Raw genomic sequence first — 25,464 nt, 5'->3', positions numbered from 1 at the left:
TATCTGCATCCACTACTACTTAAATGAGTTTTTGTATTGTAGAGAAGCGAAACAAAACCTGCTTTATCAATTTAAAACGGAGTTTGAAAAAAAGCCCAAAATTTCCCAAGCAAAAAAGCGAAGCAGAAAAAACCGAGTCCTCCCCCCACAAAAAAAAGACTTTTTTCCCGAACCCTTGCATCTCTATTTGGGATTGAAATAAGTTAACGATTGCAATCAATTCAAAATTCAAGCCCAATACTTTCACTTAAATGGCATAATTAACATTTAATATTAATTCCTAATGTTTTATCTTCAGTTCGTGACTGGTATTACGCGAGAAGAAAGATTTGATTTAAATTTTAAAAAATCGATTTAAATCAAAAAAATTTTAAAAAAAATTATAAAATCATGATTTTTTTTCCCACCCTGCTATGTATATCCTACCAATCTGATAATGGCTGTACGATCTGACATCATCAAAACATAAATTAGTCTTCCACGTTCGGTTCTTCCTCTTTCCATTAGTGTGAACCCTGTGTGAGTGACGACTTAATGGGTACATATTATAATGATAAGATGTACCAAGGCTTTTTCTTTTTTAAAAAGAACTGTACAAAAATTATAAATAAATAAATAAAATAACGTTATGTTATGAATTAGTCGTAGTAACAGTTTGTTTTGAAACTAAATACAGTTTATTTATGCTTTACTGTACAAAATCTGCTAACTTAAAACTTCCGTCTCCTTTTTCGTATAATCCGAGGTAATCTCTCCCATCCAACTCGAATTCCCAAGAGTCGACTGTGTATATACATATATATTATAGATAGAGTATAATAAAATGGATTACTGGAAAATAGTGAAAACGTAATCTCATGCACTGAAAGTACAGTATGAGGTTTTCGATAAAAGTCTTCCATCAAATAAGGAGAGAAAAAAGTTAAGGAGAAAAGAAATGAAAAACAAAGAACAGATAAAATTGTGGAGCGTCCAGTAGACAACCCGTTAGGATGTAAGGTCACGTGATAGTGGTAACTAGGGTGAAAGTAGATGTGTTTGGTGGAAAATAATAACCCAATGGGACAGGTAAATTGGTAGGAATGTTGGGGAGCGAAGAAAAATTTGTTCAATGTATATTTCTGTGTGGAGGAAAAGATTGAATGGTAAACGTTAATAAAGAAATTAACAAGAATTAATACTAATAACTATTTTACTAACATTCTGGTAAGTAATTCATCACATATAATTTAAAATGTATTGAAGGAATTCTGAATAATATAGTACGACCACTTCTTAATTTTTATATAGAACTATATTAATTTTTGTCGTCTTATTAGAAAGCGTAATTGAGATTGAGATACATATTACATATGCTCCAGAAAATAGTGAAAACGTAATAAACAACATTAAAAATTATATACTGTGAGCATTTTGTTTACTAAAGGCTTCAGCAAATAAGGAGGGAAAGAGGTACAGAGAAAAGGAAAGAAAATTTAGAGTTGAAAAGTAGCTGTGAAACCTACAAGTGGGCTTCATGCAATTTAACAGTTACAGGGATGAAAGTAGACGGAGCTTCTGAAGGAAAATAAAATAAATGGGACAGATGGATAGGTAAGAATACAAGATAGCTAGGGAATAATAATTGAAGAGGAACATTTATATACGTATAATACGGAGGAAAAAAATATGAAAATAAGAATATGAATATATATTAATATATGAAAAAGTACAAAAGTAAACTTCGGGTTAAATAATAAGTATGAATAATAATAATAAATAAATAAGGAGAGAAATGCAGAAAAGTACGTATGATGTTTTCTTTAATGAATAAAAAAAAAAAAAACAATGACGAAACAGTGTAAAGATGTAAAAAATGTGTCCAGAAAACGAATTGTTTTTAGTGAGGTAGGATATTATAGATGATTAAGACCGGCCGGGAGGAGTTGCTGATAAGGTAGTAATGTGTCTTCCCATCTCTTCCTGAATAATCTAGAAGAGCCAGGAGCATACTAACCCGAAAGTTGCGGTTAAATGTATTATTGTTTTGGGTATGCACTCTGGAATAGGTAAATGGGAAATTTGAGCACTGCAGTAAGTATCTGTGATAGTTAGTGCGAATCGAAGAGGAGTTTCGCTGACGTAGAAAACTGAACACTGGACGTATTTAAGGATGTGAAGTAGGTTACAAAAACTACAAGTACTGAAGTGGTACCAAATGTGTTATCTTTGTATTAGGATGTTGAAGGTCAAATTGATACCGAATATAGGACAGGTTTTATATCTGGATTTCTATCATGTCTTTGGTGGAGGTGCAGGGTGTTCCAAAAGACCAGCGAACTCTGATGTACTCCAGTCCCATGTCAGGCTGTTACATCATACCTCAAAAACGTAATAATTTCCTATCCATTTTCTTTTTTTGCTCATCATTGAACCTCGCTGCCTCCAAATGTCATCATAACCTCTGTAGATACATAACCAAAATCAAAGTTATCCACGTTCTCATTGCCTTAGAAGAATTCCTAAACACAACCCAAACATAATAATAGTAAATAAACATAGTTCCTAATTCAATTTGTTCCAATCACGTTAATTTTCACATTTTGAAAATAACCATTATCTTTAAATCAGGGGCACTGCCACGGTCACTTCATACGCCAACCTTATGGGCGTTTGAAACAACAAATACTCTGCTCACCACCTTTTCTCTAGCTTTGATTAATAGACTATATTTTTCTAGTATGTAACAAGTATTATTCCCATATTTCGCTAATAATAATAATAATAATAATAATAATAATAATAATATAAAAGCCCAGTGAAATTATGCTGGTCGTTCTAACCATTAAGTCTCCTTCTTTGCTGCGAAAGTTCAGACTTAAAAAATGCATATCTCGAGACGTACACATCAGACCACAAACTACGCAGGTACCTCCACTTTAAGAGCTTCTAACTTCACCACATCAAGGTTTCCCTACCATATGGTTAATAATTCGGGGAACTTGGTATATTTCACCCCTCATTCCTCACCAACCACTCTTATCGTCGGCACCCTCCAACCGAAGATACCCACTGAACCCTATTACAAACTTTATTATTATTTTTTAAGAAGAAAAACTACTCTAAAAACATCCACTCCGAGCTGTCTTTACCAACACTGTCCCAGGGTACATTTCCTACAGAAACTAATGAATCATGCTCTTCCCATACTCACGTTGTCATCTGAAACCGAAAGAGTTTTCCACTCCACTCCAAAATAGTTCACCAAACGTTTCTAACCTTACACTACGATAACTGGTCTATTACAAGATCTTACCAAAGAAATGCCAGAAACTCAAATATTAAACCTATCTTATATTCAGTTTGACCTTCTTGCACCGTATCAGAAAAATAACATACACAATCTATCATGTAGTTAGTTGCAATTGTTCCAATCTCATTTACATCCTTAAGTGTACCCATTGTCCAGCCTTCTATGTTGGCGAAACTACAATTCGATTCGCATCAATAATCATCGACACTTCTGTAGCGCTTAAATTCTCTATCAGTATGTCTCAAAACACACAACCCACCATAATAATACATTTGACGCACTTTTCACGTAAGTATTGTCAACATTCTTCCCACGGCCTCTTCTATGTCTTCTAGAAAGAGATAGATGGGACGCCATATTACTATTCTACCCGTAAAGCACTGCCTAGTTTTAATCGTCCACAATATCCTATCGCACTATACTCATTTCGTTTCCAATATACATACTTTTTATAAAACCTGTACCAGTTTCTTTAATATTCATTATTATTATTCATATTTATCAGTTTTCTTTACTTTTTCAATAATTTATATAGGTGTTTATTTATTCTTTTTTTGTATATTTTCTCTTTATTTACTAATTCATCATTTTCCTGCATTATTACCAATCCATCCGTCATATTAGGTTTCTCTTTCTCCAGTAAAATCCTCCTGCTTTCAACTTGATAATTTCATTACATGAACCTGCATTCGAATTTGGCGTCCGCCTGGTCTCTTCATAGCTACTTTTCAATTCTTTAATTTCTGTTTTCTTTTGTCTACTTCATTCCCTCCCTATCTGATAAGGCGTTCGTGAAAACACTTGGTAATTAGTTTTTTGGTGATCAATTTTGTATTTCCACTTCAAAATTCCTTTTCTGCAGCTGTATATACCATCAATGGAATGCATCCAGTTAGTTTGAAAATAATCGAGTATTTCAGTGAAATTTTGCGAGTGCACTTAGTAGCTTATTGTATAGTAGCTTCATGTAAATCTGTAGAAAGCCAATCGTATAGATCTCGATATTAAGAAAAGAGCACTCATCCAGATGTTGGGACTCTCTTCATAATAAATGTAGATGTCCAAATGAGCATGGTTGTTTTGTTGCAGCCGCTATAGCCCTGCCAGACTTAGTCTACGTAAAGCAGCTGATCTTCGCATTGGTACACAGATCATAGAGAATGCAATAACCAATTTCAGGTTAGCTAAGCTTTCATTAGTATTAAGCTAGTGAGGTACTTATATTTATTTATTTATTTGTTTGTTTATTTATTTATTTTATTTATTCTTTTGCTTGCAAATGTATAATACTACAGTATTTTGTTATTTCTTGAATTATTATTATTATTATTATTATTATTATTATTATTATTATTATTATTTTTAAGTTAAAAGAATTGGATCGGGAGTTGTCAATCATATACTATAGTGCACAATATTACAAAAATTAGCCCATTAAATTTACATCTCCGTTACTATTACACTGGTTTTTAAAATATTTTCTCAGAACTTCTAGCGGTTACTGCTTACCTATTTTTTAGTTAAATTGAAAAGAGAAGGAAAAAATCACTGACTTAACTGGAAATTTCAAGTGTTAACATCATACATTGAGGTGTAATTTAGTGTAATTTAAACGTGATTATTGATTTTACGTTACTCCCACCTTTACCTTCAACATATTAGTATGTTTTTCTATTGAGCCACCTATTCAGTGTTCTGTGTCAGCGCTATGTTGCCTATAGGAAAATGTTTCATAAAGTAATATATTGATTTTTGGAAATACATTATCCAATTAGAAATACAAATGGATGGCCAGGTAGTTTTTAACAATCTTCATACATTATACATTTAAAATAATTCTTGTAACTTATTTACCACTGCATATGTATATGTAGTACCCAACTATTGGTGGTAGATTCAATAATTAGCAGATAGAGTAATATACCTTTGCTGTAAAATGATTATGACATAGCTTATGCATAGTCTAACATGTAAGGATTTCACTCCTAGTGATAGGTGTTTATAGAGGACAAATCAGTAGCGAACACAGGATATTTAAGTTATTAACTTTTTCGTGCATTTTTGGACATGCATTTGAATATGTTATTAGGATTCTTCATGTCAGTTAATTTATTTCCATTTTCTTTCTTTCGAACTTATTGTTCTAGTAGTACCTTGCGAGAATTATATACGAATTGTGCGATTCCGCAATTGAGATGCACTCAGAATATATTTAAAACTACATATATTCAAATCACGAGTACCATTTTGGTACCATTGATACACGTATGCACAGAACAGATTTATGTGTTCAGCAAAAATGATTTGTATTATAGCATTATTACAGTATTATTATTATTATGTTACCATTACTATTATTTTACAAAGAATAAATTAGCTTAGTTTTCAGTGTCATATAGTTTTTTAATAAACAACGAAAATTATAATAAACATTATGAGAACCAAAGAAAGATAAAAGCTTATATTCAAATAAGTAAGTTCAACGTCATGTAAAAAGTTTTCTGACTACTGAAAGAATATGCATTCTGAGAATATTTTGCAAAACCTATAAAATAAGCAGTAGCGGTGAAGTGATACACTGCTGATTGTGAAAATTGCAGCACCACAAAGGAATTAACAGAATGCGTCTGAACTCACAAGATTTATACAGTATGGTTTATGTACAAAAGATTACAATTTTAGCGTATAGGTGGTTCATCAGCCTCAGAGGTTTGGCGAACGTAGTAGTATCACAACAGGAAGCTCAGGTAATGGAACGTGAGCATATGGAAACTGGACGAGCAATACTATGCCTCGGTGACGTAAAGGACCCAATATGAACAGACAGTTGCATTCGAACGACACTACATATTACACGTTGTCAGTCTATGGGAATGTGGTTTGTCATACCCCAAAATGTTAATAGTGATACTTTATGAGAATTACAATATAAAGTACTTTATAGCTATACGAATTTTGAGCCTCCGCAATTGAGATGTACTCAAAATATATTTTAAACTATAGGGCATATAGTCACGACATTGACACATGTATGCAAGCAATGGACAAAGGAGAACCGTACGCAGCAACGACGGCAGTGAACTGCTCAAGTTTACCACTCCATAAGGTAACAGATATTTTGTTCGAATGGTCCGGCGGACCGTACAGTTAGCTGCAGTGCTAGCTTGAAGCTGGAGCATGATAACAGATGTGAACTTTTGCGTTGACGGTCCGATTGCATCTAGTAAACGTGGAACTGGTGCATACCCTTTCATTGTCTTCAATTGACTACAAACGTCTCAGGTTAATATGAGTGCGTGAACACCGAAGCTGAGAGCTGAATAGTAGACAGCGTGCTTTCGGAAGTTCCACTTGGGTCTATCTTTCAGTAATGGCCGCCTACATGTTAAATTCTTCATGGTGAATCTGCTGTTGTGGGTGTGTATATTGTCAAACGGTAGGTGTAATGGTATGTTCGATGCCATTGGATCAAATGCTATGCTCTATGCGAATATACGATATCAAATGGTATACATTGAGGGCAACCTCATTTGTGACCGCTTCATTAGGAAATTTCAAGAGGCCAAGTTAACAACAACTCCAAACGTCATATTTCAGCAGAATAATACCTATCCACCTATATCTCGAAATGTACAGACCTAGGAGCAACTGATTCCGTGGTCTTCACGGTCTCCTGATATTTCGCCTATCAAACATGCTTGAGATACAGTTAGTTGACTCCTTGTTAAGTGTAGTGTAGTGTTACCGTCCTTCACCAAAGTGTCGATATTTATGGACTCCCATACAAGCAGCATGACAAGCAATTCCTCTTGAACACATCCAACGCCTGCTTAATTCGATGCCAAAATACATGGATGTTCGTATTGCAGCACGTGAAGACTTCACACCATAATGACTTATAAAGATTAGAGGTGCTGTGCAGTTCTGAAATTGTAGCAAATTATCTGTAGCGGTATAGCAGATCTTTGGTACAAAACTCATTCCACCTACACATGGTTGCAATTTTCACAAAGAACAGTGTATATTTCAGATAGATGCTTTAGAATTCGTGTGTAATGGTTGCTGCACTGATCGATATTAGTTGATATGTTCATAGTTACGAAATTTTCTTTTTTCAATGTGTAGTGTTAATTTATATTGATTGATTCGAATTTAATGTCACTTTTCATTACTGAGGCTATATGTGACGAGACTTATTACAGCTTAAAGTGGGATCCGAACCGTTACTCAAATTTGTATCCGAGGCAGGTAGCTCTACCTACCTGGAATCTAACCCTAGATAATGGACACGTATAGCGTGCGTTGGCAACGCAGCCTTGAAAATGGACAATTTGTATTATTGTTGGGGGAAGTATTATATGCATGTTTCAGTTTTAGGTACATAATGACATAAAGGATACTTAAATTACTTCCATCAATTAAATTATCAAACACTAACGGCATGTCATTTAGAATAATAGCATTTCATTAGCTTTATGCTTTGTTTGAGTTATGCATGTTAATAAAATTGTATGTACACTATAATGGGGAGTTTACAAACTATGTATTTTGGAACTGAAACTGCTGCCGCACTTGATGAAATAAAGTAAAAAAAATTAAGAAAGGAAAAAAATAAAGATTAATTAAAAAATAAGACAATATAGGTATATCATAGCTCACCTTATTTGTATTAATGGTGTATTTATAGTAAATAGGGCATAGTCAATCTATTGAATGTGTCTATAAATTGAGGTTTGATTAATTTCCTGTATAGCAGGTGCTTGCAAAAGGAACGAGTGATCTTGTTTTTTGAATGTAAGTAATTGTGTGAATTCTTCTTGCAGATTTCTATAATTTTAGTAAGTCTTCTCGCGCTATCAACCAGGTGAAGCTATTGACATCCGACGTTTCGAATGCAATATCTGCATTCAGAACGCCGGATGTCAGTACCTTCACCTGGCTGATAGCTCGAGAAGACTTACTAAAATTATAGAAATCATATCGCCAGGAAAAATTCAATTCTTTCTGTAATTCCTGAATATTATTTGTACTTCCGAGCTTTCAGCTGAATACAAATAATATTCGAGAATTAGGAATAATATTCAGGGTATCTGTAAGTAGAGCATTAGAATTCCTGAGCGTGGTTTTACATTGTCTGTAATTGTATGAAACTGTAAAAAAAAAAAAAAAAAAAAAAAAAAAAAAAAAAAAAAAAAAAAAAAAAAAATCCGAATCATAGTTATCAAAACTAATTTTCAACGATTAACTGTGCATGTTATATCAGTTAGGAAGTTCTTAATTCGTGCCAGAACAATGACTAATAAATTCTGCAGAAGTACAAGATGAAACATAGCGTCCGAAAATAAACGTGTATTTACACGAAATAGAAACTGGCTGACATTCTAATTAGCTGACTACCAAATATTGATATAACGATGCAAAATAACTATTCGTTTTGGTTTCGACTGGTGTGAAGTGAACATGAGAGAGAACATCTTATTACTTTGTTTTTGACCCATGAGTTTGTTATTCAATTTTACGAAAGATAACATGAAAGCAAGATGTAAGTAACATAAAATATTAGTCCCCCCCGCTCCCCCGATTAAGAAAGCAAGACCTCCCTTTTCATATTTGTGTCGTATATAATGACCTTTCTAACTTTCTGTTTCGTAGGTTTTATGTCTATTTTTCCTTGTGTTAATGTTTTATGGCTTATCTGAAAGCATGTATGTTGTAATTTGTTTTTGATGTGTCCAAATTCCATATCATTTCACTGTTTAGTATTCGCGTAGTACAGTATTTCTATATTTTTCTTTAGCACCCGAACTTGAGCGGAGTGGGGTCTACAGTGTAACGTGGGATTCGAATTATATGTTTTGATTAGGGATCGAAAGGACTGCTTATACAGGCAACATGTTAGCCATTCCGCCACAAGGGAGACCATGATCCTGGAAAAGTTAAAGAAAATAAAGAATGTCAAACCATGACACAAAGTATATTATTAGTGCGTATTATTGAAAGGAGGGGTCTAAAACCTGTGTGTTTATGTGAAGGTTTAAAAGTAGGCAGATGCATATAAACAACGGTACGTAGTTACAGAAAAAAAAAGACGCAAAATGTACTCTTTTAATATCACTATAAAATAGATGTCACTAAACAAAATTTTATAATTATATTGATTAATTATATAAAACGTTTAGTTATATAAACTTTTCAGTAGTCAGTGAACGTTTTTTGTGGGTCAGTTACTGTAAGTCTTTCAACAAACCCAACAACACTGAAATGAAACAATAGTATATATCTTTGTTTTGTGGGTCAGGTACTGTAAGTCTTTCAACAAACCCAACAAAACTGAAATGAAACAATAGTAAATATCTTCAGATAGTAATGTGTACTTGCGATTAAAAAAATAAATAAAATAATAATAATAAGAAGAAAAATATCGCTGGAACTCTTTCGTGATTATATGGCCATCGGCATGGAAGACGAGAGTTCGATTCTCAGTGGGAGCTTACGTGGCTCAGATTTAACGTTAAGCTGTAAGTCTACATCACAAATAGCCTCAATGCTAAGTGGGACGCTAAGCTCTAAATCAACCAATGAAATCCCGCTTCGCAAAGGAAGTTAGTTTTGGTATATCCCGAATAATTTTCAAAATACCTTACAGAAATATATGGCCGGACTTTTTTGGTCCCTTCTACAGCCATCGATGAGCCGTTCAGGTTTTGAAAGCTAAATTACTATTTAGTACCTTCAATGGATTTGTTTTAAACAAACATGTGAGAACGTTTTTACTTTACCATTATTAGATAAAAATATAATACAATTTTATTTCTATTTTAGTCCTAGTAGTCTTACATCAAAGAAGTATGGTGAGAGTTTAATTGGTGGAATCAACAGTTTAAAGTCAGCTGCAACATCTATGGCTAAGAAATTCGATGAGTTGAAAGAAGCAATCTCAGCTAACAATACACCAGTAAAAGTAGGGACAACATCGTGAGTATGAAGTATTTTTAATTCTTTCATTTTCAGACAGTATGCTTACACGCCCAGAAATTTTAACAGTCATCTCACAGAAATGTTTTAGATTCTAATTCCTAAAAAATCCTTGCATTTCCAGGATCTCGCCTATAAGTTGCACAAGGTTCCAGGGGAAAGTCGAAGCTTGGAAGTGGAAGGATTTTTCAGGAATCTAAATTTTATCTAAGTGAGATGATTATATAACTTTCAGTGAAAAATTTCAGAATATCCTTATCCTTAAGGTTTTCCGCTAAACTTACCCCCTCTTTTTCGAAATATGAAATCTTTGAGTTTTACGTCCCACGGTTATGCCGGTTAGGCTAAAGGAGACGGTGATGATGAGTAATGAATGAAATGGTGGAATGAAGGAAGTGGGAGGAAACGGGATAACCCCGAGAAAACCCACGCACACGATGTTTGTCCACCACAAAGTTCACTTGGCGGGGGATGGGATCGAACCCGGGACCCCAACAACCAGAGGTGAACGCTCTACCACTGAGCCATCGCCCCCCCCTCCCTCTTCTTTGAGTTTCACCAAATAAGTTAAAGAGATTAAACATAAAAATGTAATCTTACTCACATTAAAAATTAGGTGTTAGAAAAAATCGGTCGTTATCTGCGTTGCCTGTAAGGGGTCAAGATAGAGCTGTAGTCGATTTTAATTTCGTTCATGTTTAGTGAAATATGTGGGTAATAACAGTTGTAAAATATGAAAAATTATAATCGAAATGTACTGCAGAATGTTCGCCAGCCTACTAGACTTTATCATTGATGATTTAGAACAGTAACAATCAAGTATAATCTTTTTATTATACTTTGCTATATGAAGTAGCAGATATACTGTAATTATTGAAAATTAAGTTGGTAACAAGTACTTAAGAAGTTAAAGCATTCTTCCTGACTTTTTTCCTCTGAACTTTTAATGTGTTTTAGGCATTACTTTGAATATTTTGAATAGATGGTGTTCATAAAGAGAAGTTACAGTTTGTGAGTTAGGAAACCTACAAATAACATATAATGAATACAGTGAAACAGAATTTAATGGAAGTATAAGATCAGCTGTTAAACTAGAAACAATAATTAAGTTATCACTAGTATTCATAGGCATATCCTAGTTGGGGAAAATGAGCTACTATATGCACAATGAAATTGCATAACACGTATGAAAATTTATTTTTTTAAGTCAGGGCTTATTTATTTCTTTATTTATTTGACATTTGCCCTTTCTCTACTGAGCTCCTGATATACTGGATGCTTCAGTAATACACAGTGAAACTCTTCGGAATTGAAATCCTCAGAGAAATATGCAGAAAAAAGTTAATATCTCTGAAAGTATTGCACGTAAAGTGTCAAACATCAAACTAAGCAAATCATACACAAAGAATGCATTATTAGAAGAGAAATCATAATTAGGAGATTCCTCTTGAAGTTCGTATCACCTTAGGTTCTGAAATGGTAATATTTTAAGTTTTTGAAGTTTTGGGTATAAGCATACAGCTACCTGGAAAAAAATTATTTTACACATCACCTCATTAACTTAAAGCATATGCGTAAAATGTCAACCTCTGAATAAATAATGCCTTCGCAGTATTGAACTTTGGGTTTGCTTCCACATTTCATTCATAATGCATTTCATCTGGGAAGCTGCCACAGTCAGGTTGTGGGGATCGTCCATTGGCGACAAATATACCAAATATTTCACATTACTTCGTAGAAAAGGAAAAAGAAAAAAAAAACTGAGTGTAAATCAGGCGAAGAAAAGTCCTCGGAATCGTCCATCTTGACCAATCCATCGAGCAAGAAATATTTCGTCGAGAAATGGACTAATGTAGAAATAGGCTTCGCTTAATAATACCAACCCAGATATTTATTGAATATTATTGTTGATGAAATTCCGTCGATGTTGATTTATTTCACACACTACCTCATTATGACATATGGAAATGGAAAACTTACATCTTTACAGAGGTAGTAATGAATGGCTTTTTTTTTTTTTTTTTTCATTCATTCATTGCATGCTGTTGCAATAAAATCTCAAAAGATTTACTATATTCCTATAATGTCTAGATTGGTAGATTAATATGTTAGATAATCAACATGGAATACACTTAGTGATGCATACGCAATCTGCTTAAAATTGAGACAGTAGATTGACGTCTTAGTTTTGCCCAAATTATTAAATTGAGTTTTAGCCCTTTCTCACTCTTTCTTTCTTTTTCGTTTATTCTTGTAATACTGATTTTTAAAACGATTTTGTCATCTAGCTTCGTTGTCCTATTTGGTTTAGACGGTCAGAGTATATAATCACGTCAGTGTTATTTGTATTAATGGGTAGTTTCAGCGAAGAAATTCAATATTACTAATATATTAAATGGTAATGAATGCTCTTACTACAGATCCTTCTTCCCCTTATGTCAAATTGAAATCACGGTCTTTTTTCTGCTTTCAGACAACGATCTTCAGAGAGAGATAGCTGTTATAGTAGTTACTTTGAAGATGAATGTGTTGATTCAAACACGAGCAGCGAAGATCGTCATAGGCAGTCTAGCGATTTTTCGTCACTGCAGTATGGAGATTACTTTGGGAGTCTTACAGAAAATTTTCTGGACCTTCTAAGTGAAGGAAGTAGAAAAGGAAGTTCAACGAACCTCCATCCAAATGGTAAGATATCCATAGTAGTGTGTAATGTAACCGACCTCATTAATTGCATAGAAATACTGATTACTTAAATTGAAAGCACATTTATTTTCTGTGTAGGAAAGAAATGCCGTGGGAGAATCAGTAGATTTCCCTGTCTTCTGAGTGTGGACATTTTATCAGAATGGTAATTATGCCAACTGTTAGAGTTTGTACAGATGATGGCAGAATGATGATTATGAAAGGAATGTTGAAGTATAAATCTCATTAAACACTCAAAAAGTGAAATTCAGATAGGAAAAAAAGGTTATACCAGAACGAGAGGATTCAAACTTACCGTATCGGTGTGTTAACCACTGTAATCCGCTTCCTGACCAGTCAAAACACACTCCCACTTTTAATGTCAGTGTTCACCCGTTCTTTGAAATTCATTAAATTCACACACGGTTTGGGAAGAAAAAATCATTCCCTTCATTTAGCATGTAATAAAGAGTTGAAAGGTAGTGGTGCTACAAATACTAACTCTGTTGGTCACCACATGAGGGTGAAGAGTGAAGAATATAGCGATTCGGGGTGAATTTGTGGCAATGTGTGTGGTCACTGTGTGGTTGGTCTGTGGTCACTGCATTATCTGTCAGTAAAGAAAGATATTTGGGATCATGTGAATTTTCCAGGGCTTGATTTTCGATCTATTTTGTTGAATATTTTTCATAACAACAATTATTTATAATAATAATAATAATAATAATAATAATATAGTGTATTCCTGTGTTCATTAAAGTATCGTTTGTACGCCTTTAAAAGCAGTTTAAGTTGTGTAATCGGAATGATTAGTTGTAAGTATTGATTTTTTGATGAATAGCTAATCAGGTTCCCACTCAAATTAAATAATCGCATTCACAGTCTTCATCGTCGAAAATTTATCAATTTCACAGTTGGAAAGTTGATAGAAATAACCTTTACTGACCGCATATGACAATAAAAGCCCCACAGTGCGGCTTCTGATATATAAATATTATTATTATTAAATTAAAAAGTTTTCTAGAATTTCAAGATTTGATAACGAGGTTCACGTCTTATTCCAGTTTTTTTTTTCTTCTTTCTTTCTTTCTTTCTTTCTTTCTTTCTTCATGGTTGACGAAACCCAGTTTTCACATTTGGGCGAGTACCTTTTGAAAGTTTGAAAGGTGAAACCGAAAATTCGTAAATTGTGACATATAATTTTGTTTTATGATTTTTGTGACGTGCTAAGTGGATAGGACAACACAAACGACTAAAGAGTGAAATCATAGAATAATCAAGCTCATTAGGAACAACTTGAAGTTTGCTGTTTTTGATCTTCAGTAACAAGCAAGAGCTGAATAAAAGACATGAAAATTAAGTTTGTGCTTGAGTTAGATTTAGTCACACATTTTTTGATAAACACTTATTGTATACCTATAAAAAAAATCTATCAGAGGTGTGTTCCGTATAGTTACAACTGAACCCAGTTCCGTTATTTACCACGGCTTCTGTGTCCTTCCACTGAAACCATTGTACTGTATGCTTTTGAGTTTCGATTCCAGCAGAAGACCGTTTTTTAACGGAAAGCTGAAGTTGAACATACACTATACACTTTTAAGATATTAAAACCTTTCAACCCGTGCATGAAAATGATTCTGAAGTACCTATTAAGTCTTCAGCGCTTCTTACGTAATTTTACTGTTGCAGGACCAACTTATACAGCATCTTTCTTGAGCCTTTGTGAAAATCTCTACCCGAAGTCATCAACAAGGGATTCAAATGCTCCAGTTGCGTTGGAAATCCTTATGACGACATGTTCCAAGTGCCATAATTGCTCATCCGTCCTTTATGATGAAGAAATTATGGCTGGGTGGGTGCCTGAAGATTCTAACCTTAATACGAAGTAAGTATTTTTGAAGCAATATCCCCACTTGTCTTCTGTGAAACGTAAATATGATAATGATTCTTTCAATTGTGTTTGAATTTGATTTTCTATTAAATATATATAAATTAAAAGTAGTAACTATTATATAAAAATTTATGTAGTACGTTCGCTATCCTCCTATACAGTTGCTTTTCGATGCCGACACACCGCGGGTGGTGGAAGATGTCACCAAAATCAGTATGGGGGCTTATTTATGGCTGGTCTTAAGAAAGTGGATGAGGGTGACAGATCTGTACCTAGGTAGTTGCCACATTTTCCTTTTTGTGTTATTTCTAGAGCTCATTTTAATAAAATAACTACATTAAAACATAATACTTAAGAATTTTGTACTATATACGAGAAAACGCTTGCAAAACTGCTAATATATATAAAAGTGTTTAGCAAGGGATTGTTATTAATATTATTTAAATATTACCTTTGTCCTACAAATTGCCTAAGTAGGTTTTAAATGAGCACATATGATTCTTTTTATCAACTACTGAATCCGAAATGACCTTAAGAAACTAGCAATTGGAATTGTGCGGACCAGGACATAAACCTTCATAATTATGACAAAAACACAATAACATGAATTCATGCAGATGTTCATTTCTAATTTACATTTCAGCCAAATGCTACTGGAACTTTTTTATTTTATATTTTTTTCACTAGTCCCTAGAGATTTTCCTAGATTTGTTTTAATTCTACGTCTTTCTACACGGCTAATTAAGCGTAATTTATTGTTAGGAAATATTATTAGATTAGTGTTGCTCCTGAGATTGTAAGAATCTTGTAAATGTGAGACTATATTAGAAAAATGACAATTCTCGTCTCATTTTCGAGACTAGAAACGAGACGAGAGATAAATTTCACGAGTCTGGCAGGCAACTCTGGTTTATCCTCGTCTTAGTTCTCAAACTTGGTTTATTGATACATCAATCATAGCATAAAAATCGTAAATTGATAAAATGATTGTACGAACACAATGTGGAACATTTATCATTTTTTTTTTCAAGATACGCAAGTCATTTCACCATATACTCCAATGATAAATATGGTTTGAATGTTATATCACTCCCTTCATGAACCTCTCGTTACGCTGAAGGATTCTGATAACTTCCAGATGAAATTAAGAAAAGTGAATTTTGAAACTACGGAAGACTAGACGAAACCATCAGAATACAATACTCAAACTTCTAAGTAGTCGGTTACATCTACAACTACTGGTTTAATAGAGGAATACTATCAAATAACATTTCTCGCTATTCCTTACTGTTTTCATTCGATAGCAATAAAAATTGAAACCAAAAATCGTTAATATGAACCAATTCCAGTTTGAATAGAGGGTTAAGGGAGGATCTAGAACCTATTCTTGGGACGCTGAATCGATTGCAAAAAAGATGCTTCTCAATATCTTTTACAGTTCTTGCTCTGAAAATCAGTATTGAAATCAGAAATACTATAAATTGAACCACTTCCGGTTTCGATAGTGTGTTGAAGGTCGTGATAATATACAGGGTGATTCTTTTAAAACTCACGGATTTTATTTGGGTCTAGAATTTCTAACGGAAGTCCGATTTTCATGGGGTTTGTGGCAAATGATCAAGAAAGGATGGGAGATTCATAGGACTATTTACTGGTTTAAATTCATCCGTTGTAATATCGATTACACCTCAAGAAAAACAGCAAATTTACGCCATTGTACCTTACAATTGGAATGAAGTGCAGTGTGGTGTGGAGATTTTGAGTTTTCTTCGTTAGATGGCAACCTTGCCAAGGTCAATAAGAAACAGGAAACCGGGCCGGCTGTATTGGGAATTGTGCTGTACAATTCTGTGCTACTATGTGAGTATGATCAACGCACAGTGAGAATAGTGTACTTTTGGAACAACATAATTTATTGTTAAAACTTTGGAGAACGGCATCTGTTGTTGCTATGCAAAGGGCATTCAGAAACAAATTTGCCTCACATTCTTCCCCAGATGGAACATAATGTGGTCGCTAGTGAATGAATTGGAAGAAACCGGATTGGTTCTGAGTGAGACAGGGAAGCATCGGATCCCGCAGGCGGGTGTTGTGAAAGATGCCAGTTATCCACTCCTTAGATCACCCAAGAAATCTCTCCGTCGTTTGTGGCGAGAAATCGGCTATAGCTATTTAACATGTGATTTATGGGCGTTACCACTATCACTTATTTTGTATTCTTACTAACACTTAATTTGTTTCCTGCAGTTTCGCTTCAAAAATCCAAAACCTAATTCTAATTGTAAGGTACACTGGTGAAAATTTGCGGTTTTTCTTGAGGTGTGATCGATATTATCCCGGATGAATTTAAACTAGTAAGCATTGTTCCATAAATTTCCCATCCTTTCTTGATCATTTGCCACAAACCGCATGAAAATCGGACTTCAGTTAGAAATTCTAGACCCAAATGAAATCCGTGAGTTTGTCCTATGGCGATAAATATTGAAACCCGAAATGATTAATTTTTATTACTTCTGGTTTGAATAGAGGGTTAATAGAGAAGACGGGATGCTGTTTCTGATGGGGTGCTGAATCTATTGCAAAATCCACATCTCGGTATCCTATTGTTTTGGCTGTGCTACCTGACGACAGACAGACAGACAAACTCGTTCTGTAAGACTTCCAACCCTTACGCATAGCATAGTTTGGAAATCTAAAAAATCGGGTCATAAATTTTGAATGTGAATTTACAAAATGAAACGAAACGAGGACATCTTTTTTCAATAATCGAAACTAGAGAAAAAATTCTCCGAAAGCGCGACAAGATGTGACAAAATTTACGAAGTGAAACAAGGAAACCTTTTTTCTCGTCTCGTCTTGTAAACAGCACTATATCAGACACATTTATTATTATAATATAATTATTAACAGTATTCGATCTGTATTACACAATAGACTTCAGTGTTTATCAAAATTCGAGAGTGCGTCTATTACAGTACATTTCTCTGCTTTTGCTACAGTCAATAGTTACTATTTATACAGTGCTTATTATTCTATTTCTGTAATATTTAATCAGTGTTCAAGGGAGACACTTATGCTTGAATAGATTTTTAAAAATTGACAAAAAAAAAAAAAAAAAAAAAAAAAAATAGTCACTGACCATCAGATCCTTTCTTTAACAATTTGGAAAGACATAAGTCAACGTTGTACAAGCATTGATGGATCGGTTTTGTCAGCGGGAGGGTTGTCTGCTGGCGTTATTTAAGTCCTGTTTTGTATTTTTTTTTCTTTTTTTTTTGGTGGGGGGGAAGGGACTATGCCTTTAAGTTTCTGAAACTGTATAAGAGGATAGCGACCCTAGTATACATGAAATTTGAAATTTATTTGTTTGACGCTGTCTTTTATCGTTAAACATAAGAAAGGGTATAGTAGCTCTTTGTTCCATCATATCATATGTAATATAAAACCTACGAAAACAAGTAAGTGTTAAACTGTTGCGTACTTTCTTAGCACAGTATGTGCATAACAGTACTTAGAAGAAAAGAATTTGGGAAAAACATCTTCAGTGAAATGATCAAAACACTTGAAATGTTACAGCTTGTAGAACATATGATTAATGGTACTAAGAGAAAAGGTCCCATGAAAATAACAAATATCTGAAAGAGGGAAAAATATAAGGTGAAATTATAATTGGACAACTAGTATATGCTGGAACAAATGTAGACATAGATATTAGAAAATGTAAATAAAGAAAATACTGATAATACATTAGTTTTCACGGGCATTCTTGTTGATTTTTCTTTAAGGTGCCAATTTTGTTCCAAATGGATGGTTCCATTTTTGTCAGTAACAATCCACGATTATCGTAGCCAGCCCATGAATTTGATGCAAAGTACTGTAACACCAGCACATAGCGTGGAAAGCATAGACAGTGTGAGGTCTTCTTCATTATTGGCCAACAGGAAGAGCTCGCTTACTTCAGTTCCAAGTGCTGAAAGCATTGATGGTTGCAAATCGTCGTCGTTGGTACTGGGACACAAGAAAAACACTAATCCTCTTAATGTGGATAATGTTAAAAATACCACTCCTGGAACAGGTATGTACTGTTTATCGCTAAGTGTGTTTAAAGTGTTTTGATGAATTATAACATGAAAGACACCATACACACACACACAATATATATATATATATATATATATATATATATATATATATATATATAGAGAGAGAGAGAGAGAGAGAGAGAGATAAATGGGATCCATGATTAAAAGCAATGGATATTCCCGTTCAACCGACTCCGATCTGACATTCTGTTCTCGAATTATGGCTGTTTTTCCCTTTCTCCGATAAATTTTCGGCTGGTCATAATGCCAAAAAAAAAATATATATATATAAAAAATAAATAAATAAATAAATAAAAAGTATTCTTACACCCAGGATATTTTATGACAGGGATCGCTTCGCGAACGTTGTCGGTGAAGTTTTGAAACTTTCTATATGTGAATGCCGTTATATATAATGAAAACACACAACAGTCATATATAGAATGTTTAACATTTAACGGCATTCATATATAGTATGTTTCGAAACTTCACCGACAATGTTTGCGAAGCGATCCCTGTCATAAAATGTAGGTCATCCGGGGTGTAAGAATACTTCCTTGTGGCATTATGACCAGCCGAAAATTTATCGGAAAAATGCAAAAATTGCCATAATTCGAGAAGAGAATGTCAGATCGGAGTCGGGTGAAAGGGAATATCCATTGTTTTTAATCATGGATTCCATTAATTTACATTTGGATGTAGTGCAGGGGCGGCACAAGGATGACCTCCAAAGAAACTGGAGAACTCAAGTATGATATTTAAACGAACAAAAGTCACAGTACATCATTCAAGTTAGTTAAATACTGTTAAAATCTGAAAAGTGGAAGCATACACATGTTTTATTGACTTATTTCGTCTTAGTACAGAGAAAACTTTCGGAAGAATTCTCTTTGATTGACACATCTTTTGAGGATATGAATTATCATGAGGAAAATATCAAAAATGTTTGTTGTGTGGGAGCTTGCAGTGTTTAGAAGTGTGCTTATTAAGAATGTTTTGTACTTTATGAACAGTTTATCACTTTATTGTATCATTGACTGTGTTTACATTCCTGAACTAATGCACCAGTGAACTTCCTATTATACGACATTTTTACTTTCTCTGTTACATATGTTATCTGACGGCCATTTTCCCTTTTACTCTTGAAGTTTCATAGCCGCTTTTCCTTCGCTGTGGCCTTCTACTTTTCATACCGTAATTATGTTTGCGGTGCCCTGAGTTATGCAATTATGTAAAAGTTAAGGATCAATGACAACGCCAAGGGAGGACAGGAGGGCAAACTTACCCCACAGAAATGTTGTATAGTAAGTCAAGTAATACAAAACTACTCTTTTCAGTATTAAAACTGTACTATCCCACAAAACTTTTTTGTCCCTCTGCTTGCTCCCCACCTCTTCCCAAGAAATCAATACTAGCTTCGCCTCTATTATGAATCCTTAACTGAGTCCGTGTATCAATTTCTTCTGAATTTAAAATACCTGCGAAATGCTATAGATCGTAATATGAAATACACTAATACAAAGGGTACCCAGTAAATATCCTCGTATATTAATGTCTATACCTTATCGAGTAAGAAATGAAGTTATCGGTACTATTTCTCGATGCAGCTCTCTGCCACTGCAGCATGTTCTTATCTGGCTTTGAGCTCCTTTGGTATTCTAGAATCCTGTTTCTGCATCTCTGCACTATTAGGAAACTGTCTGAGTCACTTTGCTGTCCATGATATGACAGTGATGCCAAAGACTCATAAGTCGAATCTATTTGATATTTTTATATACTATTTATACAGTTTTTTTTCTATTGTTTTCTAATATTTAAACATTACCCTCAAACAGTAGTTGTCAGCCTTTTTGCTAGCATCATATGACCCTTTGTATCTTACAAATAATAATAATAATAATAATAATAATAATAATAATAATAATAATAATAATAATAATAATAATAATGTATTAAAAACCACCATAACGATATTGTTTTGAAGCATTCTATATGTATATATAAAATTATATAGTGTATTAGAAATCCAGGCCTAGAGGCCAACTTCGTTATGAGTAAAGATACGAAGAAATGGAAAGAGAGTAAAGTTGTTGCAAATAGGTTTATATATATATATATATATATATATATATATATATATATATCACACCAGGCGTTTGGGCTCCACACGTAAAGTGCCCTGTGTTAAATGAAAATGCAACGTTGCTAGTTCAGCAGGCTGTTTCTTTGGGCCCTCGTTACACCAACCATACAGCATTGTTGGAAAACGAATTCGAGGTTTTTCGGTTTTCTGTGCCTGTAGGTTGCGTTCGCACAGCCTGCTGAACTGAAAACATTGCTTTTTTATTTATTTATTTATTTAATAGTATGGAGCCCAAACGACTGGGTGGTTGGAAAAATTCTGACATTGTAGATTGAATACCATCTGTTTCCAACAACTGTTCATCTCTTTCCATTTTTTCATATCTTTATTCATAACGGAGTTTGCTTATGACCTTGTACCTTTTTATAAACTCGATATAAATACATGGCGGATCTTTTATCTTGAAACGCCGTGGTAATTTTAGAAAATGCTAATAGATCAAAAAAAAAAGTTCACCCTGTATACTGTTATAGTCCACGAAGTAGGTGGAATTAAAACAGAAATTGAAGCAAGAATATTAAAATATGATATAAACGTTTGTAGGAACGTTTACATATTTCTTACTATATAACTGAACATTAAATTGCTATATTAAAAATAGCCTCAAAAGATGGAACATAAAAGCGAGTTATGGTCGGCTAGAAGGGTAGCAGGCCGATAATAATAGCCAGAGAAAATTTATATTGAAATCAGGGAAATTAAAACTAAGATATTTGTAGAAACCATACATAATTGGATCTAAGATTTATCTAAGCATTTTTTCGAAATAAAGTACTTCGATGGAAGTCTAATTTTCAGTTTCTTGTAACGTGGTTTCTGCTTGTTCGAAATATATCATAAATGCTGATCCTAGTATTCGACCCTAAGGTACTTCGAATGTGCATTGACCCGTTATATATATATATATAACGGTGGCGGTTTCTCTTAATGTTTGCATGTTTGTACAAACCTCCTTTATATATTTTCAATTTTTATTTGTGTTAAATCACTTTTCGTTTTATTATCAACATAATCTTTTTTCAAATAAGTGCGTTTGAAACGGGGTTTGCTAGTTGCTTTCTGCTTGAGAGTTTGCCAAACTCCCTAGCTTAACAGCTTCTATGCCACTGCGGTGGTTGCGCAGTAAGAGGAGGGTTATCACGCCGCACAGTGCCTCATAAGGATCCTTATGCTTGCAGATCATTTGCAAACAAATCTACCAAACAAAAACAGCTTTTCCAAAACATAACGCTTTGGAACTGGAACTTCTCCACCGTCCCTCCCCCTCTAGTATTGGTTGACACGGTTCTCGCTTGAAGGGGAATAGTCTGTTCCTTTGTGACAATATTGCGTACCGTAACCAAGTCGCTACAGAGAGAGAGAGAGAAAAAAAACTTGCGCCTTGCCTAAATGCGAAATTGCCATGTGGTCATAACTATTGGTTCTGTCAACCAAGTAAAATCAAGGCAGCTAAGGAGATACTAAAGGCGACCCCGTGAAGAGTGAAGACAAATTGAGGATGTCGATATTTAATACACTCGTATCTGAAGGAGTAGAAATTTGGCAGCATTGATACAATGTTTTCCTTTTCATGTGTATACGGGTGAATGAGAAAATTGGAGGGCAGTTTTTAGAAAAAGAGCGTTAATTGGGGAAGAGGTGAGATTTTAAAGCGGGTAGCGGACTTTGTAGTGTTGTATGTTTGTGTGTGTGTATGTGTGCCGGTCTGTGTTATTCATTCGAATATTGTTGCTGTAATTGCATAATTACATGTCTGTCCCTGATATACGTGAACTATTCTAGCAATGCAGTGGCAATGAATTCTGTAACGTCTCTGTTGAATTAGCCGTTTTCGAAAAGAACTTCAGAAGCAAACCTACTTGTGAAAGACATCGGATGACCGATTCCGACTCTGAATATAACGCAAGTAATAAGAAGTCAGAAACGAACATTTACAAGGAAGTTTAATCTCAACTTGCACGAACAGCATAAGTAGTTATGTGAATGTGAAACTAAAAATGCTTTGTTTTGTTTTCCGTTTGTTGTTCGGGGCGGAGGAAGATGTATGGAGTAAAAAAAGGTGCGGATATCCAGCATCTGCACGACAAAATAAATAAATAAATAAAAACATGAAAATTCGTCAACTCATATAAGACACGTTCTAATCTCACTGTGTTGGCAATAGTGAATATTGCTGCTCAACTAGATGCTAGTTATAGGCGGTCTATTGAGAATCACAATCAAACTGTGACGCAAAACAGGTACGTGCTCAATATAATCATCAATTGCATTTGGTTTCGTGGCACCTTCGAATTGGCTTCAAGAGGACTTGATGAAAAACAGACTCTTCTTCAAATCGAGGCGTATTTCGTAGATTAATTAATTTCGGTGCAGAACTTGATAGCGCTCTCAAGAGTAATTTAGAAAGCACAACAATTTTCAAGAGTACGTCGAAAATCATACAAAATGAGCTTCTCCATTGCATGCTTGAAGCATGCCATGAAGAAATCGCTATTATTATTTATACCAGTGGCGGAGCCAGGGGGGCGATTGTCCCCACAGAAGAGGAAACTTTTATTTTATATATAAATAAAACCCATCTCAGAGTTTGGAGCTTTTAAAAGTATCTCTAAGTAGCAGATTTACAACCCACCGCCCCCCACTAGAAGTCGTCCTGGATCCGCCCCTGATTTATACTATTATTATTATTAAACTATTATTATATAATAATAATAATAATAATAATAATAATAATAATAATAATAATAATAATAATAATGAAAAAGGAGAGGTCATCCATTGTGCACCACCTAAAATTCAAAGCACAAGCAACACCGTGTGCGTGGGTTTTCTCGGGGTACTCCCGTTTCCTCCCACTTTCTTCATTCCACCATTTCATTCATTACTCATCATCACCGTCTCCTTTAGCCTAACCGGCATAACCGTGGGACGTAAACCTTAAAGATTTCATTTCAAAGCACAAGCCGCCAGGATATATATATATATATGAGAGGATAGTCCTAAAAGTACCCGACTTAACAAGAAAACAAAAAAATCGGGTCAAACTATATTTGTCATACAGTCTCCTTTCAGCTCGATACACTTTTCCAGCGCTGTTCAATACGTTCGATACCCTGTTCGTAATCTGAACCGTCGAGTCCTCAAAATAGCCATTTACCGCAGACTCCACCTCTTCATTGTTGGCAAATTTTCTACCACCGAGCCACTTTTTCACGGTTGAAAAGAGAAAATAATCTGAGGGGCTAAATCTGGCGAATAAGGTGCATATGAAAGCAATTCAAATTTTAACTCATTGGTTTTGGCCGTCGCGATAGCTGGTGGATTATTTTCAGAAACAACACTTTGTTTTTCGCAAATGCGTCCGCTTTTTCTTGATTTCATCACTCAAAAGCTACAGTAAGTTTGCATAATATTCACCGTTGATTGCTTTTGCTTTTTGAGATAATTAATGAAAATTATCCCATGCACATTCCAAAAAATTGACGCCATGACCTTGCCAGCAGATGGATAGTACTGTCTTCGCCTTTTTTGCAGCCGATTCTCCACTTTCACTCAATTGTTTTTACTGTTTCATCGTTTCAGGTGTAAAGTGATGGATCCTATCCATTGTTATGAGTCGACGCAAATTTCGGCTTTATTCCTGTGAAACATCGCCAAACACTCGATTGAAACATCCTCACAACGCTGCTTTTGTTCCATTGTGAGTAGACAACATCGTATTCGTAGTTTTTATTCGGGTACTCCCGTTCCCTTCCACTTTCTCATTCCATCATCAGTCACTTGCTTTAATCAACGTCTCCCTTAGCCTAAAGGGCATAATTGTGGGACGTTAAACTGAAAGATTTCATTTCATTTTCATTTCCCATTATGAATAGACGCGGACCCAACTTGTGCATAGCTTTCTCATATCCAAATTTTCAGTCAATGTGCGATTGACAGCACTCTTTGAAATACTTAACCATGTGTGCTAGCTTGCGACGGTCACTCATTACGATTTTGTAAATTTTCTTCACTATATTTGGCGTGGTCACCCCATTCGGATGACCACTGGCGATGTTCATCTTTCAAGCTCGTACGGCCGTATTTAAATGGTGTAAACGAAGGAGCGGACTCCCACAGAGTAGAATCTAGCTCGACTTTGATATTGGACGAACTGAGATCTTTCAAATAGAAGTATTGTATTCACATAACCGATGACCCATTTTTTCATTGTTTACTAATTCACAGAGCGTTCACTGTTGATGGTTGCCAAACAAATAACTAAACAACGAGCTTATTTAGATTTCAAACTTAAGCTTTATGAAGTTGATACGTGTTCGACCATAGTAATGTTTTTTAAAAAACAACCTTCATCTATATGTCAGATCGAGTACTTTTGGGACTACCCACCTCTATACAC

General features: G+C 34.6%; 1 protein-coding gene across 7 annotated transcripts in view; it reads left to right on the top strand.

The window, feature by feature from the left end:
* LOC145666559 (DENN domain-containing protein Crag-like) overlaps window positions 1–25,464 on the top strand; it is a 252,916-nt gene that overhangs the window by 200,168 nt on the left and 27,284 nt on the right. For 5 of the 7 annotated variants that reach the window (XM_081733899.1, XM_081733897.1, XM_081733896.1 and 2 more), the window contains 5 exons: window positions 4,382–4,471; window positions 10,115–10,267; window positions 12,741–12,952; window positions 14,639–14,834; window positions 18,626–18,915. In XM_081733899.1, coding sequence (XP_081590025.1) covers window positions 4,382–4,471; window positions 10,115–10,267; window positions 12,741–12,952; window positions 14,639–14,834; window positions 18,626–18,915 — 941 coding nt within the window. The remainder of the gene's footprint in view (window positions 1–4,381; window positions 4,472–10,114; window positions 10,268–12,740; window positions 12,953–14,638; window positions 14,835–18,625; window positions 18,916–25,464) is intronic. The other 2 variants (XM_081733900.1, XM_081733902.1) reach the window with 1 other exon arrangement.

The sequence above is a fragment of the Thermobia domestica genome, chromosome 12 (genome assembly GCF_964235325.1).
Source record: "Thermobia domestica chromosome 12, izTheDome1.hap1.1, whole genome shotgun sequence".
NCBI classification, from domain to species: domain Eukaryota; kingdom Metazoa; phylum Arthropoda; class Insecta; order Zygentoma; family Lepismatidae; genus Thermobia; species Thermobia domestica.
Note: the sequence above shows the minus strand (reverse complement) of the source record. Positions and strands in the feature narration are given on the sequence as shown.